The sequence below is a fragment of the Talpa occidentalis genome, unplaced genomic scaffold (assembly GCF_014898055.3).
Source record: "Talpa occidentalis isolate TD23 unplaced genomic scaffold, MPIMG_talOcc4v2.1 talOcc4.3, whole genome shotgun sequence".
NCBI lineage: Eukaryota > Metazoa > Chordata > Mammalia > Eulipotyphla > Talpidae > Talpa > Talpa occidentalis.
In genome coordinates this window covers 34,523,083-34,538,442 of record NW_023603184.1, presented here as the reverse complement: position 1 = coordinate 34,538,442, position 15,360 = coordinate 34,523,083, and the positions used below count along the sequence as shown (strand labels likewise).

General features: G+C 44.2%; 1 protein-coding gene across 7 annotated transcripts in view; it reads right to left on the bottom strand.

Moving 5' to 3' along the window:
* The window catches only part of DNHD1 (dynein heavy chain domain 1), a 55,178-nt gene extending 42,412 nt beyond the window's left edge, over positions 1–12,766 (bottom strand). For all 7 annotated transcript variants that reach the window (XM_054699426.1, XM_054699428.1, XM_054699427.1 and 4 more), the window contains exons 1-7: positions 12,523–12,766; positions 12,336–12,409; positions 11,237–12,068; positions 9,251–9,424; positions 5,674–5,877; positions 5,487–5,597; positions 3,392–3,548 (exon numbers count right to left, since the gene is read on the bottom strand). In XM_054699426.1, coding sequence (XP_054555401.1) covers positions 3,392–3,548; positions 5,487–5,597; positions 5,674–5,877; positions 9,251–9,424; positions 11,237–12,068; positions 12,336–12,399 — 1,542 coding nt within the window. In that variant the 5' untranslated portion in view covers positions 12,400–12,409; positions 12,523–12,766. The remainder of the gene's footprint in view (positions 1–3,391; positions 3,549–5,486; positions 5,598–5,673; positions 5,878–9,250; positions 9,425–11,236; positions 12,069–12,335; positions 12,410–12,522) is intronic.
* Positions 12,767–15,360: the final 2,594 nt, after the last annotated feature.

The window sequence follows — 15,360 nt, the reverse complement described above, 5'->3', positions numbered from 1 at the left end:
TGCTCCCCACTCTGTCACTGGTGAATCCTCTCACCCCCCACACCTCTGGCCTGTACCCCAGTTCTTATATGCATAAATAAATAAATCTTTAAAAAAATAAATAGAGATTGCTCCATAATGGTTTCACCAATTCACATCCCCCCAACAAATTCACATCTTTTATATCCAAATGCTCCACAGCACTTTCTGTTGGGGTCTTTTGGGCACGTTTATTCCCATGGGTGTGAGACGGCATCTCATTGTAGTTTTAATCTGTATCTCTCTTATTAGAAGTAATGATGAACAATTTTTTCATATGTCTTTTGCATTTATGTCCCTTATCCACCATGAATTTTTGCACATGATATAGTGTTTATTAGAAAACTACAATGTTTTAATACCAATTATAAAGGTGACAAAATTTTCAAACAAATTTGATATTTGATAAATACCAAATAATAAATCTATGAAATACATTCAAGATGTCTACAGGAAATCTCTAAAACCTCAATAAGAGGAATTAAAAATGTCAAAATAAATGAAGAGATACATGTTTATGATTAGAAAACTAAATATTGTTAATATATCAGTTCTCCCCCAAATTAGGTTCAAAGTAAAAAAATTCCAGTAAATTACTTTGTGAAAATTGACAAGCTAATTCTAAATTCAAAGAACCTTGAAGAGCCAGATATCCTGAATAACAAAAAGTTGTAGGAATTCCATTTCCAGATATCAAGACTTATTATAACACTGTAATAATCAAGTGAGTGTGATTTGAGAAAAAGACATCACTGTAATTATATGGGGGAAAGACAGTCTTTTCAATAAATGGGAAAAATGAAAACTCATACCACATATAAAAATTAATCTGAAATGGATCATATGCCCAAATGTGAAAGACAGGTAATGAAATCTCTGGAAGAAAACAGGATAATATCTACATGATTTTGGCATAGGCACAGATTTCTTAAACCAGGACTCAACAATGTCTATGATACATAATATTTGACACAGGATTCATATTCACATTATATGGAAAAACTCTCATAAGTTAATGGGGGGAGGGAAAGACAACCCAATTTAAAAATGAGCAAGAGAGTTGGATACTTCACAGAAGAGAACACCAAAATGGCCCAGAAACATATGAAAAGATCCTCAACAACATTGGTGTTCACAGAAATACAAATTAAAGCCACTAAAAACCCTAAAATTAAAAGCTCTGATCATAGGACAAGGAGATGTCTCCTACATTGTTGGTGGGATTATAAACTGGTATAACCACTCTAGAAGACTGTTTGGAAAACTCTAGAATACTGTTTGCAGCACAAACATTTTCCCCACTTCAGAAATTCCACTTCTGATATATATACACAAAGAAATGACTGCCTATGTCCACAGAAGACATGTACAAGAAGGTTCAAAAGTGTTATTCACAATAGAAAAAAGCTAGAACAAACCCACATTTCCATCAATAAGCAAATTAGTAAATAAACTGTGGTACATTCATACAGGGGAAATACTGTGCAGCAATACAAGAGGGATGTAATGCCTATGGGTGATTCTTCCTAATACAATGTTAAGTGAACAAGGTTCATTATGCATAAATCTCACTAATATAATGTTAAGTCAAAAAAGATCACATGTTCTCTGCATCCATCTATATGAAATTCAAAATCAGACAAAGTTAATTTATGGTGACAGGGGTCAGAGTAGTTAGTTTTATATGGTTATTGATAAGAAAGGTACCAGAGCATTTGCTCCGGTGCGGGAAACGTTCTACTTACCGTCTAGATATCTCTATCTTTATCTGGGTGGTGGGTATGTGGCCATATATACATATACACACACATACATACATACATATACATATATATATATATATATACAATGCAAAAAATTCAACAAATTGCACATTAAAACATTTACATCATGTAAATTATACCTTAATTTAAAAATTACTGACTATAAAAAATTATAACAATTTTTATAACACTAAAACAAAGATGGAATTTAAAAGTGGGAGACAGGTAAAGGCTGTGAGCAGCTGCTCACCCTGGCCTTCTGCCCCAGACAGTTAAATGCAATGGCAGCTCCAGCTTTTGTCTAGAGGCTAAAGGCTGATGCCTCCTCCTCACTCCTGGGCCATGGCTTCAGGGTCCTGACTCTCCTGCTGTCATTGGCCTCTTTCTCCTAAGCCTCTTAAGAGAAACGGAATTTCCTCATCAGCCACACTTCTACAACACCAAAGACTGTTCCTGAAGGGTCCAATCAGAACAAACCAATAAAACATGCTGAGACTCTGTTCACTAGAAATTCTTAAAACTGTGGAGTTGTTCTGGAACACCTTTTTTTTTTTTTTTTTTTTTTGTATAAAGACTCTTGTAGGTTTTTGGGTTATATCAGGGAACAAGACAAAGATCTCTACCACTGTGTAGCTCACATACTGTCAGGGGAGTTAACCCATAAATGTATTAAATTATATGATATGTTAAAAGGTGACAGGGAATACAGAAAAAGAAAAAGAGTGGATGACGAGAATAAGGTGTTTTGGGAAGGGGATTTGGCTATTTAAAATCTTGTAAAATTTTTTTGCCATAGGTATTTAAAATATTTATTATGGAAAATTTAAGATTTCAGCCAAGAACTGAAAATAGAAGCCACTGATTCCTCTTGGGACTATAAATTCCTTACAGGGAAGGCCATCTTTGAGACCTTGGTGTTCTGCCCCTAGTGATTAACCTTATGTGAAGAAGTTTAGAGCAACACGTGGAAAACCTGGCTCAAGTCAGGCAAAGCAGGCCTCCTTCATATCACTTCTCATTTCACAAAATCTGGGCGGTCCTCTCTCTTAGGACTAGACAAACTGCCATAGTGATTAGCCAGAAAACTGAATATCTAATCCCACCTAACAGACAACAATCTATGGGGACAGGTCATGGGCAGGAGGCAAGTATGCAGAAGGCCCCCCAGAGTTCCAGGCAGGCAGTATGTATGGCAGGTGCAAGCAGGCATAACTAGAAAGGACTCCATCACTGATTGGCAGCCTTGGAGGCCTGCCAACAGTTCAAGACAGGTTCAAAGATAAGCCCCGCAGCATGAAAGATAAAGATTTCAATTCTCAAATTCCCTAATGGCCCGAGCCCAAACAACTAAGAAAACAGATGCTCTGTTCATTGTCTTCCCTATTCAAGGCCAGGACCTACCCTTGCAGAAAGATTGTGTCTCAGCTGCTGACCCCTATACTGACCCATCCACTCCAGAGCAGCGACTGTTGATGCTGGGCAGGGCAATGATGGAGCCAACCACAGAGTATTTGCCACACAAGGAATATGAGAAGCTTAAACAAGAGGAGGCTGGAACTCTGGGGAGCTCAGCTTGGAGCACAGTTTCACAGTAAACTAGAGCCTCTTACCAGTTGGACAATGGATGTGCACAGGCACAGGCATCGATGCAGCAGCCGTAGAGCCTTGTGGTTTTCCTTTGCTAGAGCCCGCTGCAGGTCTAGAAGCTCATAAGTCTGATCTGGCTCCTTGGGTAGCCAAGACACAGACTGCAGTTCCTGCAGAAGCCTGGAATCAAGGGTTAAATGTTCATGTCAAGTGACCTTTCTCCTATGAGAAATGGCCAAATAGATTCCAAGTTCTGACCTAGAAGGAGCAACTACAGAGGCGTCTTCCTTCAAAAAGGGGAAGCTGGGGGCCCTAAAACTATAGATGGACAACTGAGTTTTAAGATCAAAAGTGATGAACCTGGGGCCTCCCTGGTGGGGCAGCGGTTAAAGACACAGCACTATCAAGCTATCACCACCCACTGCAGTACCCTGGAGGCCAGGGAGCATCCCACATAGCACAGCACACTCTCCTGTCTCGCCCGCTGCTCCCCTCAGCAGTGTACTTTAGTAGATCTGCCTATTCTGCTCCCCACTTTCTCTGGTGAATCCTCTCACCCCCATTCCCCCACACTTCTGGTATACACCCCAGTTCTTGTATGCATGAATAAACAAATCTTTTTTTAAAAAAAGTGATGAACCTGCAACTTTCCTAAGGTTGACAATACCTGAGGAATTTTCTCTTCTGTTATTCACTCCCTCATCTCACATCTGCCAAGAGAACTCCACATCTCTAAACACCCTTAGCAAAGATGAAAGACCCCCAATAGGGCCTCACTGGTGGCACAGGTGGTTGAGCACAGCGCTGGGAAGCTGTACGCAGCCTCTGCAATGCCAGTTCCGGTTCGATCCCCACCGGCCTGGGAGCAACCCACATGGCACTGCAGACCTCTCCTGTCTCGCCCGCTGCTCCCCTCAGCAGTGTATTTCGTCAGTCTGCCTGATCTGTTCCCCACTCTGTCTCTGGTATATCCTCTCACCCTCCCGCACATCTGGCCTGTACCCGAGCCTTGTATAAATAAAATAAATCTTAAAAAAAAAAAAGAAAGACCCCCAATAAACAGAGGATGATGATAATGGGTGCCATTTATTTAGTTAGCATCTACTGGACATGGTATATTATACTCACAATGTCATTTAATTCTCACTACAGCTATGTAACAGAAATCTTTATCATTTGCTCTCAGATCAGGAAAATTGAAGTTCAAAAGAGTAAAATCCCATGCCCTTATGTTTTTAATGATTCCACCATAATCAGGCTAGGCTGGAGTGTGCCTCAAGCAAAGGTTCCAAAAGGTTAGCCCGAGATCAAATTCAGATTGAAAACCTTTTTAAAGCACAAAGAGTTGACCAACATAGTGTTAAAACAAAATTTGAGCTAGCCAGGCAAAATTATGAAATCTAACAACAAAATGTGTCTTTTCCAGGAATTCCTCAAAAATGAGGTGGCTGACAAGCTGGATCCATTTTCCCAAGTTAACAGTCAGCCAGGACTAAGTAAAAACTGTCCTGTTTAAAGGTAATCACCAGGCTGTAGGCCTGTGTACCTGCTTGTGTCTTGCACAAACCCAACTGCATTTCCTCAAGAGCTCTTGCTTGGGTCCTGTAGACACTTAAGTTTGCAACTTCTGTTATTATAACTGGAGTAGCTTTGAAGTTGTGCAAAAAGACCCAGCAAGTCCTGAAAATTACTAACCTTTTCCAAAAAGGAATCCAAGTAATACCTTTTGGAAAGAGTGGAGAATTTGCATTTAAACACCCCAGTTAGAGCTTCCAGGCTTGGTACTTAATAATTGTGTAATGTGGGCCAAATTGATGGATTGAAACATAATTACATATATTAGGTATATTCAGAATATATCATACAGAGAAAAAACTGGTTACTTAAAATATGTAAACTCTGACCTCACTGTATATGTGACAGGAAAAAAGGCTAGAAGGATATGCAACAAAATGTTCATAGTGGTTATTTATGGGGAGTCTGAAAAAAGATCTCTTCCCTTTGTGCTTTTTCATATTTTCAACAAAGTGGATATCATTAGTTTGTTAATATATATATGTGTGTATGTATCTATATATATTTTTTAAACCTAGTAAAGTTGTGTTTTGAAGACCTTACCTGCTGATATGGAGCAGCCCAACTCCAAAGTGAGGCACAGCAGAGAGAAGATGCTTCCCTAGTAAAGTGCGGCACCGGCGCAGCCCCAGCAACTTCACATTCTTCTTCCAACTACAAATCAAAGGGCCATGATTGGAGGCTGCTGCTGGCAACACTCTCCCCAAATCCCACACCCATCATTACCTACCAGTGCAAGGCCTTGCGTAAGAGGCAATACTTGAAGAAGGGGATGAACTGGAGCTTTTGCCAGAGGACAGAGTGGCGGTGCCAGGTACCCAGCGTTATGGTCTCACCGCCATCCACAGGATGTACGTGCAGGATCCCGAAGGGAGAGATGATGTAGTGCTCAGGATTCACCTTCTTTGGTGGCACCACCACCAGGTTGTAGGGCCTTTAAAAAGATCAGTGGGTTCTTGGGAATTGTGCAGACTTTAGGAAGGGAAGGAAGGAAGACAGAAGATGGAAAAAAAAAAAAAAGGCAGGAAAACAGAAGAAAGTGGGAAGGAGGGAGTGAGAACAGAAGGACTTTCAAACCAGAAAGATGGAATATGTATCATAAAGAAGAAATGGAAACCAAAGATAGATGGGCAGGAAGAAGGCACCCAGCCATTTATCTCTAGACTCAGATAGCTACATCCATTCCATCAGCTCTAAGATACCATCAGCTGTAAACTGCAGCATTGTTTTGAACCACTAAAATGAAAAAATGCTGTTACTAGGACATTCCACCAGTTTGTAAATGCATCCAATGTTGAAATATGAAAAAAATGTGCATCTCAGAAATCGTAAAACATGTATATCTCTAGTTACTGAAATAATATGCAGAGATAAAGAAGGAATGTTGTTTGGAGTAATTGAGACTGGGAAAAAGCAGAGGGCATCCAGAAGACTAGACACAGACCCAAACAAGTCACTTAAGAACAACTAGAAAAACTGGGTAAAGTATCTGCCTAAAATATGAAAATCATCCAAAGGCATCCAATCAGAGAAGCTACAAATTAAATGCCCTGGGTTGTGTAGTGGGACCCTGGTTACAATCACCTCTCTCCTTGGTGCAGAAGTTGCCTACATGGCAAATGTTGGCTTTCTAAGCCTGTTGAAAGCTCTGCAACTTTACTCATCCTTTGAGGAAATGACACACAGCTGCCTCTATGGGAGTCAATAGGGGCCTCTCTCTGGGAAAAATCAGCACCAAAGGTTAACTAAATTCACTTCACTGTGTTTCCTTCTTTGGCAGGTATTAGCCCTGTAATTCCTCACTGTCTTTTTATTTCTACTGTTTATAGATCCTTGTATATATGCTCAACTATCTTTGATTCTGCAGATACTGACTGAGCTGATAAAGTGAGTTTATCACTGAGCTGAAAGCCCTAAACTTGTAATTTTCTTTCTGTAAACTCTACCCCACAATGCTATCATTATTATCCTGACCATCACACGGGCAAGAGTAGCAACCACTAGGTGTCAGTAGGTAGCTGATCACATTTGACCACAGGCAATAATTGAATTAGCTGTGATGCCACTACATGTCATAGGTTACAAGTATCCTATTTCCCACAAGCAAGGAGCTCAGTGATGGTCCACGCCAAGGATGATACCAAACCAACACCAGAATCCCAATCTTGAGGCTTGTTTCCTCGGAGCATGCCTGATACCAAGCACAGGTTTCCCTGGCTATTCATTAATTTATATGGAAAAACTTTTGAGGCTTCCCAGACTCACAAAATAACCTACAAAATCATACCAAATAGGAACTATATGACCTAGCAATTCCACTCTTCTACCCCCAAAAATTAAAAAACACTAACTTGAAGGGTCATATGCACTGCTGTGTTCACTGCAGCATTATTTGTAATAGCCAAGTTACAGAAACAACCAAACTGCCCAACAACAGAAGAGTGGGTTAAGAGGATGTGACATATATACCCGATGGAATACTACTCGGGCATAAAAAAGATGAAATTTTGCCATTTGTGACAACATGGATGGAGGAAATCGTGCTATGCTACATAAGTCAGGAGAAGAAAGATAAATACATGATGAGTCAATTCATATGTGGAGCACAGGGAAACAAAACAAATGAAGGGACAAAATTAAACCAAAGCAAACACCAGAAATCTAACTGCAGAATTGAGGCCACCTGAGGGGGAGGATGTGGTGTGGGTATCAAAAGGGGATCAGGGGTGCATGGACTATGATGGAGGATTATGGGTGCTTTACTGGCTGGTGTGGTATGGTACATACATCTGAAGAGGCGTGACCTCTTCTTCTAAATCATATAGTGTTGTGACCTAATGGTACCTCAATAAACATAATACAATTTTAATTAATTAAAAGGTGTTTGAGGACTGAAAAAGTAAAAAGAGAACACTAAGGTAGCACAGAGATATTAACTACAGGAAAAGGATGCCAGGCCTAAAACTGGAGGAAGAAAGGGAAGATATTTGGCTTCTTACAAGCCTGATGTTGGATCAAGGAACCATAATGGTGTAACTGCTCCTAAATGTTAATTTCCTAAAGCACTGGAGGAGGGGCTCAGAGGGCGGGGGTTAGGGTGAAGGAGATGTTGGCTGGCTGTTAGTAGCACCTACGGGATTTAGAGGCGGGATCTTTGCAGCAGAGTTGTGACTCAGAACTCTGACCGGAAGGTGCCACCCAGCTAGTATTGGTACCTCTCAGGATCATGAAGAGGATAATTCAGAGAGTGCCCACTGCCAATGTGAACAATCATTTCTGAGGCAATGCTGACAAGAGCAAGCAAAGGGAGGAGAGTTTCTTCTCTTTCCTACTGCCCAATCTCCTTCTACCACCCCCTATTAATCAAACCTAACCGGAAGTCAGTTGAAAGAGGAGAAATGAAGTTTGTAGACTCCCAGCCCCAATATCAAAAGCAAAGAGATGGTGGCATAACTGGCATACTGCTCTCAGGGGACATTTGTTAAGTGAATTGATGGGTAAATGACGGATGACATGAATCATCGGTGTCACCAAGGTTCAGCAGAAAGAGATCAGTTTATTTGGGAAATAAGACTCTTGGGGAGGGTTAAGACAGTCCTAGGTTTAAATCCTGTTTCCACCAGTTACTATGATGGCTTTGGACAAATTACTTAGCCTTTCTGTGATTTAGTCTGTTAATTTACATATGGAAGTAACAGTAGCACCTACTCAGTAAATGAAGATTAAATAATGTGTAATTAGTGTAACGACTGGTATATAAAAAGACTTGATTAATGGTAATTTTCATTATTATTTCTGGAAAGATGGGACTCAAAAAGGGCTTTTACAAATATGTAAGATTTAGATCTAATGGAAGAAAGTCAACCAATGCATCTTGAGTCATGACTTGTTTTTATAGTTCTGGAAATAAAAGTAGGGCAGGGAGGCAGCAGTTAAAAAGAAAGCATACTTTGTTTCAAGGAACAAGATGCCTTGGGAAACACAAAGCTTCCCTGACAGTGCAATGATAACAGAATACCTGAGTGCTGCACTGCAGTTGGAAAGTACCTTCAATCTCCCCAGGCTATGGCCAAATGTTTCTATCATTCCAGGATAGAATAAAGAAGACAGGCAAAAAGTAGAAAAGGATGAATAAGACAAAAGACTAGGAGAGCACAGGGGAGCAAAAGAGGCCAAGAGTGGAGATGAGAAAAAGGGAGAGAAACTGGGGGACAGAGAGTAGTGGGCATGGAGAGGAGGAGGAGGGAGCAACATGGTTGGAAATCTGAGAGTGAGAGGGGAAAAAAGGGTCTGGCAGAGGCTCTTACCTGAAGTGACGGCTGGGAGCCACATTGAGATAGAGGAAGTGGATCTTCCTCAAGTATTTCTCTGTCTTCAGAACCGCCATCATCTGGCTGCCCAGGAGGGAAGTCTGAGGTACAGAGCCAGGACTTCTCTTTTGCAAGGTCTTCTCCCCAGGAACTTCAAAATCAAACCAAAGTCTGTATGATGATAAAAAAAAAAAAAAAATCCAGAGAGAAGAGGCAGAGCTAGTGTTGGCAAGTGAAAGGAAGAGCCAGATCAGGTGCTTGAGCGGCCCAGATGTGTCTCTATATCCAAAGGTGTTCACATACACGTAGGTCATGCAACACACTCGGGCAACTACATTCACAGGCATATGCATGAACAGCCCCTCTCTTTTTGATAACTGAAGGATCACACTAGATGGATTGTGCTTACCGCAAAGTCAATATTATATAATACTGTATAAAAATAATGAAAGACTGTGTTTTCCCAAGTTATCCTAGATTTCTCCTCTCTGACAAGCTTTCGAAGCTTCTAGATCACCTGTCTTTGCTCACTCATATTTTACCTGCTTTCCAATCCTGCATGATCCCCATGCCTGTGACTCTCCTTAGGGATAGAGAAGGACCCTCACACCCTCCCCCAGAGGAGCACAGCTACACTTCTGCAATCTCACTGTCTAGCTGGGGCTATCACTTTGTTTCAAGGACCAAATAAGGTCTGGCAGGTCTGGGAGGGAGTCTTTTAAATACAGCTCCTCCCCTGCCCCACCACTGGAAAGAGGGAGAGAGGAAGGGAAGGGTGATTCCAGTTAGTCCAGGAATTGGGAGAGTGATGGGAGCAAGGTATGCATAAGGTACATTTTTCCTTTCCCCACTCAGAAAGGATAAAACCTTCAAAGCTCTACTGCTTTTCTGCTCAGCGCTGCTCTGACACTGACACTCTGCTTCCCCGACATGGCCCACTGCCCCTCCACTGCCTTGTCCTGTGGCTCCCTAATAAACTTTGTTGCTGGCTTCATTCTGGTGTTTTGTGAAATTCTTTCCTCAAGATGTTAGGGGGATGGTCTCACTCATAGCAGGAATCTAGAAAACTTAAATAAGGGACCAGGAAAATGAATAACTGTAAGAAAGTGAAAATCAAAATCAACAAAAAACTATGAACCAGAGACACTTTTAGGGGGGCGGGGGCGGGAGGGGAGGGATTGGGGTCAGAATGGGGGGGCTGCAATTGTATGGGGAATATAACAATAAAATTTATTATCTAATAAAAAAATAAATAAATAAAAAATAAAAAATCTATCACTAAAAAAAAAAAAAAAAAAAAGATGTTAGGGGGAAAGGATGTCCTGAGCTAATCCCATACAGGCTTTGTGGACCCCACCCCCACTCCAGACTAAAGCCATCAAGACACTGGGAAAGACAAATCCCTTCACCACCAAAGGGAAGGTGGCTGGGATCTGAGAGTGGAGTTAAGCAGCCAGGTTGGGTATAAAAAAACCAAACACGTGGGCCTTGTGGGTCTCTCGCTCTGTTGTTCGCCTCCTGGCTTCACGCTCCTGGCTCGCGGCCAGCTCTCAGACTGCCATTTGGGATTCCAGATCGGTGGATCGGGTAGGACGCATTTAAAACTTTGTCTCCCATTTTTCTCCCTGAGCTGTACATGTCCTCATTTCCCCTTCCCTTGTAAATAAACCTTTTATTAACCTTTCATGTGTGCCTGCAGTAGAGCATTGATAAGTCCTTTTAAGCGCGCGGGTGAGGACCCACAGTCAGGCACCCCGTTTTGTATTGGGGCTGCCCTATAATAAAGAGACACCAGGAGACTTCTGGTGTCCAACAGGTTGATTTTACAAAAAGGAGGTAGGGAGTAGTTTGGGGTCCGGGGTTGGGCTAATCTCTAAAATCAACAGGGAGGTGGCTCTAGACATCTAGTGACCCTAGAGGCACCCCCAAACTGGCTTCTTTCATTCCTCTGCTCAAATCCCCAGATTAATACCCTTCACTTACTCAGTCCCTCTTCTTTCAACTGGCTCCTCCACTCCGTTGTCAGTGCTTTCATACTGTACAGGGATGTCTGTTGCCAGCGCCAAGGGCAGGAGGCCGAGGCCATCTAGCCAGCAGGTCTCTTCCAGGGCCACCTCAGCACCGACAATGCCCAGGCAGTGTTGTAGCTCAGGCAGTGTCAGTGGCCGCAGCCATGTGGCCAGCTCCTCCTCTACCTGCTGCCCATCCCACCTGGCCCTCACAAAAGGGCAGAGTGAGCCAGGGGGCCCCTGATGGAGCCTCTGCTTCCAAGGACGGCAGTCAACATGGGAGGCGCTGTCTAGCAGGGAGGTGTCTGGGGGAAAGACCTGTTCTATGGCATCTAGTAGGTCCAGCTGGAAGTGGGATTGGACCCACGGTGCCCAGCGGTACAGTTGCTCCAGGAAAGGCAGCAAATCAAGGTGGCCAGCTAGCAGCACGCGATAAGGTGACAGCAGAGCCAGCACTGCACACAGGTAGTGCCATGCTGCATGGCTGCAATCCTGCAGCACAGCTGATAAAAGAATGCGGATCTCAGCTATCAGGAGCTCCAGCTCTGTGTGCCGCTCTGACTGAGTCACTACCTTCAGGAACTGCTTCTGTCTCTTCGGACTGGTCCAAGGCTGCTGTTCATTACCCGGGACTCTTCTGGAGTGCAGAAACTCACGGGCATCATCAGATGAAGCATCTTCAGGAGACAAGCTTACCCTTGATTCAGGAACCAAGAGGAGTTGAGCGTTCAGCTGTAGTCGAATTGACTTTGCCCACTGCTTAGGATCCGACTTCCAATTCCAAGTTCCTGGCTGTTGGGCCTCACCTGCTTGGTCCAGCCCAACAGGGGGCCAAGACATGGGGTCTCAGGCTTTGGGCAGGGCATAATCAGGGTCAAAGGGGCTGGGGGGCGGGTAAGGGAAATGAAGGGGCTTAGGACCAGGAAGTGGATGGAGCTGCAGGGTCAGCAGAGGGCCTTTCCAGAGACCTCCACCCTCCCCACTGCTTCTGCAAAGACCCTGGCAAGAAGCAGACCCAGTATGGTGTGGGGGCTGCGCTACACCTTCCACATCCCAGTACAGTGACCCCTCACCTGGCCTAGGGGGTACAGGAGACAAGGAAATGACAGAGAGAGAGCTCTGCTGATGAGGGTTCATTGCGCAGTGCCTGTTGGAGAAATCGATGGATTTAAACTTGAGTTCCAGGTTACTCCCCTCCCCCCCCCCACCAACTCTCTCTCTCTCTCTCTCTCTCTATCACTTGTAGAGGGAAACTCATACCTGAGAAAGGGCTCACTCAGTGGCCTCAGGGACTGGAGGACCTGGCACTGAGGGTGGCGCCTGAAGGAGTGGTACAGGGGGTCACTCAGAGGCCACCGGCCCAGAAAACGTCGACCAAAGACTGAGACGGGTCCTGAGGACAAAGCGCAGGGAAGCGGCCCCAGAACGTGGCCGAGTGGGAGACGGGAGACCGGCTGCGGAGCAAGCAGGAGGGGCAGGGAAGGGGCGGCTCCGCGGGCCTGGGGGAGAGGACTCCTGCCCCGGGTGCCCGGGTGGGGAGGGTGGGGAGCAGGGAAGCAGATCCGGATCTCCCGCGGGCCCCTGGCGCAGCTCCACCCCGCGCCTCCCCAGCTGTTGAAACGGTTACTCAATCGGTGCGGCTGGAACTGCCATCCCAGCAACCACCAAGGAGCCCGAAATGGAAACGGCCCAACGGGAGGGGCTCGGGTCCAAAGACAGGGGCGGGGGGGAGAGGGGGAACGGCAAGCAGGGAAGGTCCCGGTGTTAGGGCCAAACCTGCTGCCACCAGCACCAACGCCCAGGGAGCAGGAGTCTGGCGCTGCCAGAACAGGCGTGGGGGAACCGCAACCCTCAGGGCTGAGGCCGGAGTTCAGCCATTCTCTGGGGGTCTGAGCGAGGCCCAACTAACCCCCTTACTCCACCTCACCTGCCCCCCTTGAAAACAGGGAAAAGAGAAAAATCCTTGATAACAGGGAGCTCAAATCCTAGTGGGAGCTGGGGAGGAGGTTCTAAATGATTTTTTTTTTTTTTTTAAGTAGAAATTAAGCGTAGGTTAGCGTCCCATTGCTGCTCTAAGATCCAACTGTCTACTTATTGATAAGTATAAAACTTAAAATGTCCAAAGCATACTCCCAACCACCTGTCCCCAAAATTCTCAGTAAATGCCAAGTCCATTCTTCTAGTTGCTCAGATCAAAACCTTTGAGTGACCTTTGGCTTCCCTTCTTCCCCACCCCTATCACATCCTAAATCTAATTCTTCAGCAAATTCTGTAGCTATAGTCTCAAAATAAATCCAGAATCCGACTATTTTTTCCACTACTCTAAGAACTAATATTTTTGGTCCAAGCCACTGTGAACTCTCACCAGGATTATTATAGGACCTAGTAATGGGTCTTCTGCTTCCAGCCTCAACCCTACAATCTGCTCTTTACAGAGCAGCCAGTGAAACTTTTTAAATATAGGCAGCTCCTGTCACTCTGCTGAAAATGAGATGTGCCATCATCCATTCCCTCAGGTGACAGCCAGAGTCCCACCACAGCCTAATCAGCTGCCTGCTCCTCTCCACATTCACGTTACTCTTAGTGTTCCCAGGTAAATCCAAGCATGCTCCCACCTCAGAGCTTAACTACATCCCTTCTTTGGTATCAGTTAGGAAACAGGTAAGTTTTTCGTGGCCCTGGAACAAATTACCACGAAGTAATTTGTGTTTCAAAAGCATCAATTTAGTATCTCACTGTTCTGTAAATGGATGTCCAGTGTGGCTTAATTGGGTTCTCTGCTCAGGGTACCACAAGCCTGAAATCCAGGTGTTGGCTGAGTTAAGTTTTTGTCTGGAAGCTCTGGGGAAAATTCTTTTCCAAATCATACTTGTTAGCTGAATTCCTTGTGGTTGTAGCACTAAGGTCCAGTTTCCTTCCTGGATATCAGATCCTGGAGGCCCCACCTTCCTTGCTCTATGCTCCCCCCATCTTCAATCGGCAACTGCCTCAGACCTGAAGTCCTCTTTCTGCAACCAGTGAGAAAAAACTCCCTGCTTTTAATAAGTTCATGTGGTTAGATCAGGCCCACGCAGATAGCCTCTTTCTTATAGTCAAGTATGCCATGTAATGTAACCTATAGAAACCTATAAAATCTATCAGTCCTAGGGATTATATAGGCTGTGTACACAGTGGGTGGGAAATATTGGGACCCTATGAAAATCCTGCCTACCACATATATGCCAAAGGTACACTGGCTCAAACATGGTAGTTTTTCTCAGATAACTGTCCAAGTGTAAGTGCTCAGGGCTAAATGGCAGCCTTTTAGTCATTTTTCTATCTTCAGTGAAGTGGTCCTTATCTTCAGGGTCTAAGAGACTTCATCACCATATCTGCTAGATGACTTCCCAACTAGCAAGATTAAGGAAAGAGGAAGGAAAAGGCATACCCTTTCTTTAAAAAAAGAAAAAAAAAAGATTTATTTATTTATGCATACAGGAGCTGGGGCATAGGCCAGAGGCGGGGTGGGGGGGGGTTGGGGGGGAGGTGGTGAGAGGATTCACCAGGGACAAAGCAGGGAGCAGAACAGGCAGATCTAATGAAACATACCACTGAGGGCATCGGCAGGCAAGACAGGAGAGGTCTGCACCATATAGGTCAGCTCCCTGGCTGTGGATGGCTTCATAGTGCTGAGACTTAACCCATTGAGCCACCAGGGAGGCCCCTTACCCTTAGTTTTAAGATCACAATCTGACAACTGTACACAACACTCAATCACATGGACACACCTACCTGCAAGGAAAGCTGCAAAATCAAATGTCTATTTTCAGCAACCATGTGCTCAGACAAAAGTCAGGGGGCTCTATCAGCAAAGGAAGAAGACAATAGACACTAGGATCAGCTGGAGGCTGATAGCAGTGATCACTCTTCTTCCACATGTTCACTTCCTCATTTCAACTCTGCTCAAGGATTCATGAGATTTTCTCTGATCTGACCATCCAATATAAAATAGCAACTCTCGCCACCGTCCTTATCCTTCTTACCTGGCAGTATTTTTCTCCATAGTACTTCCTACCATTTCATATAAAATGCTCATTGTCTCCTTCTTCTGACTAGAAA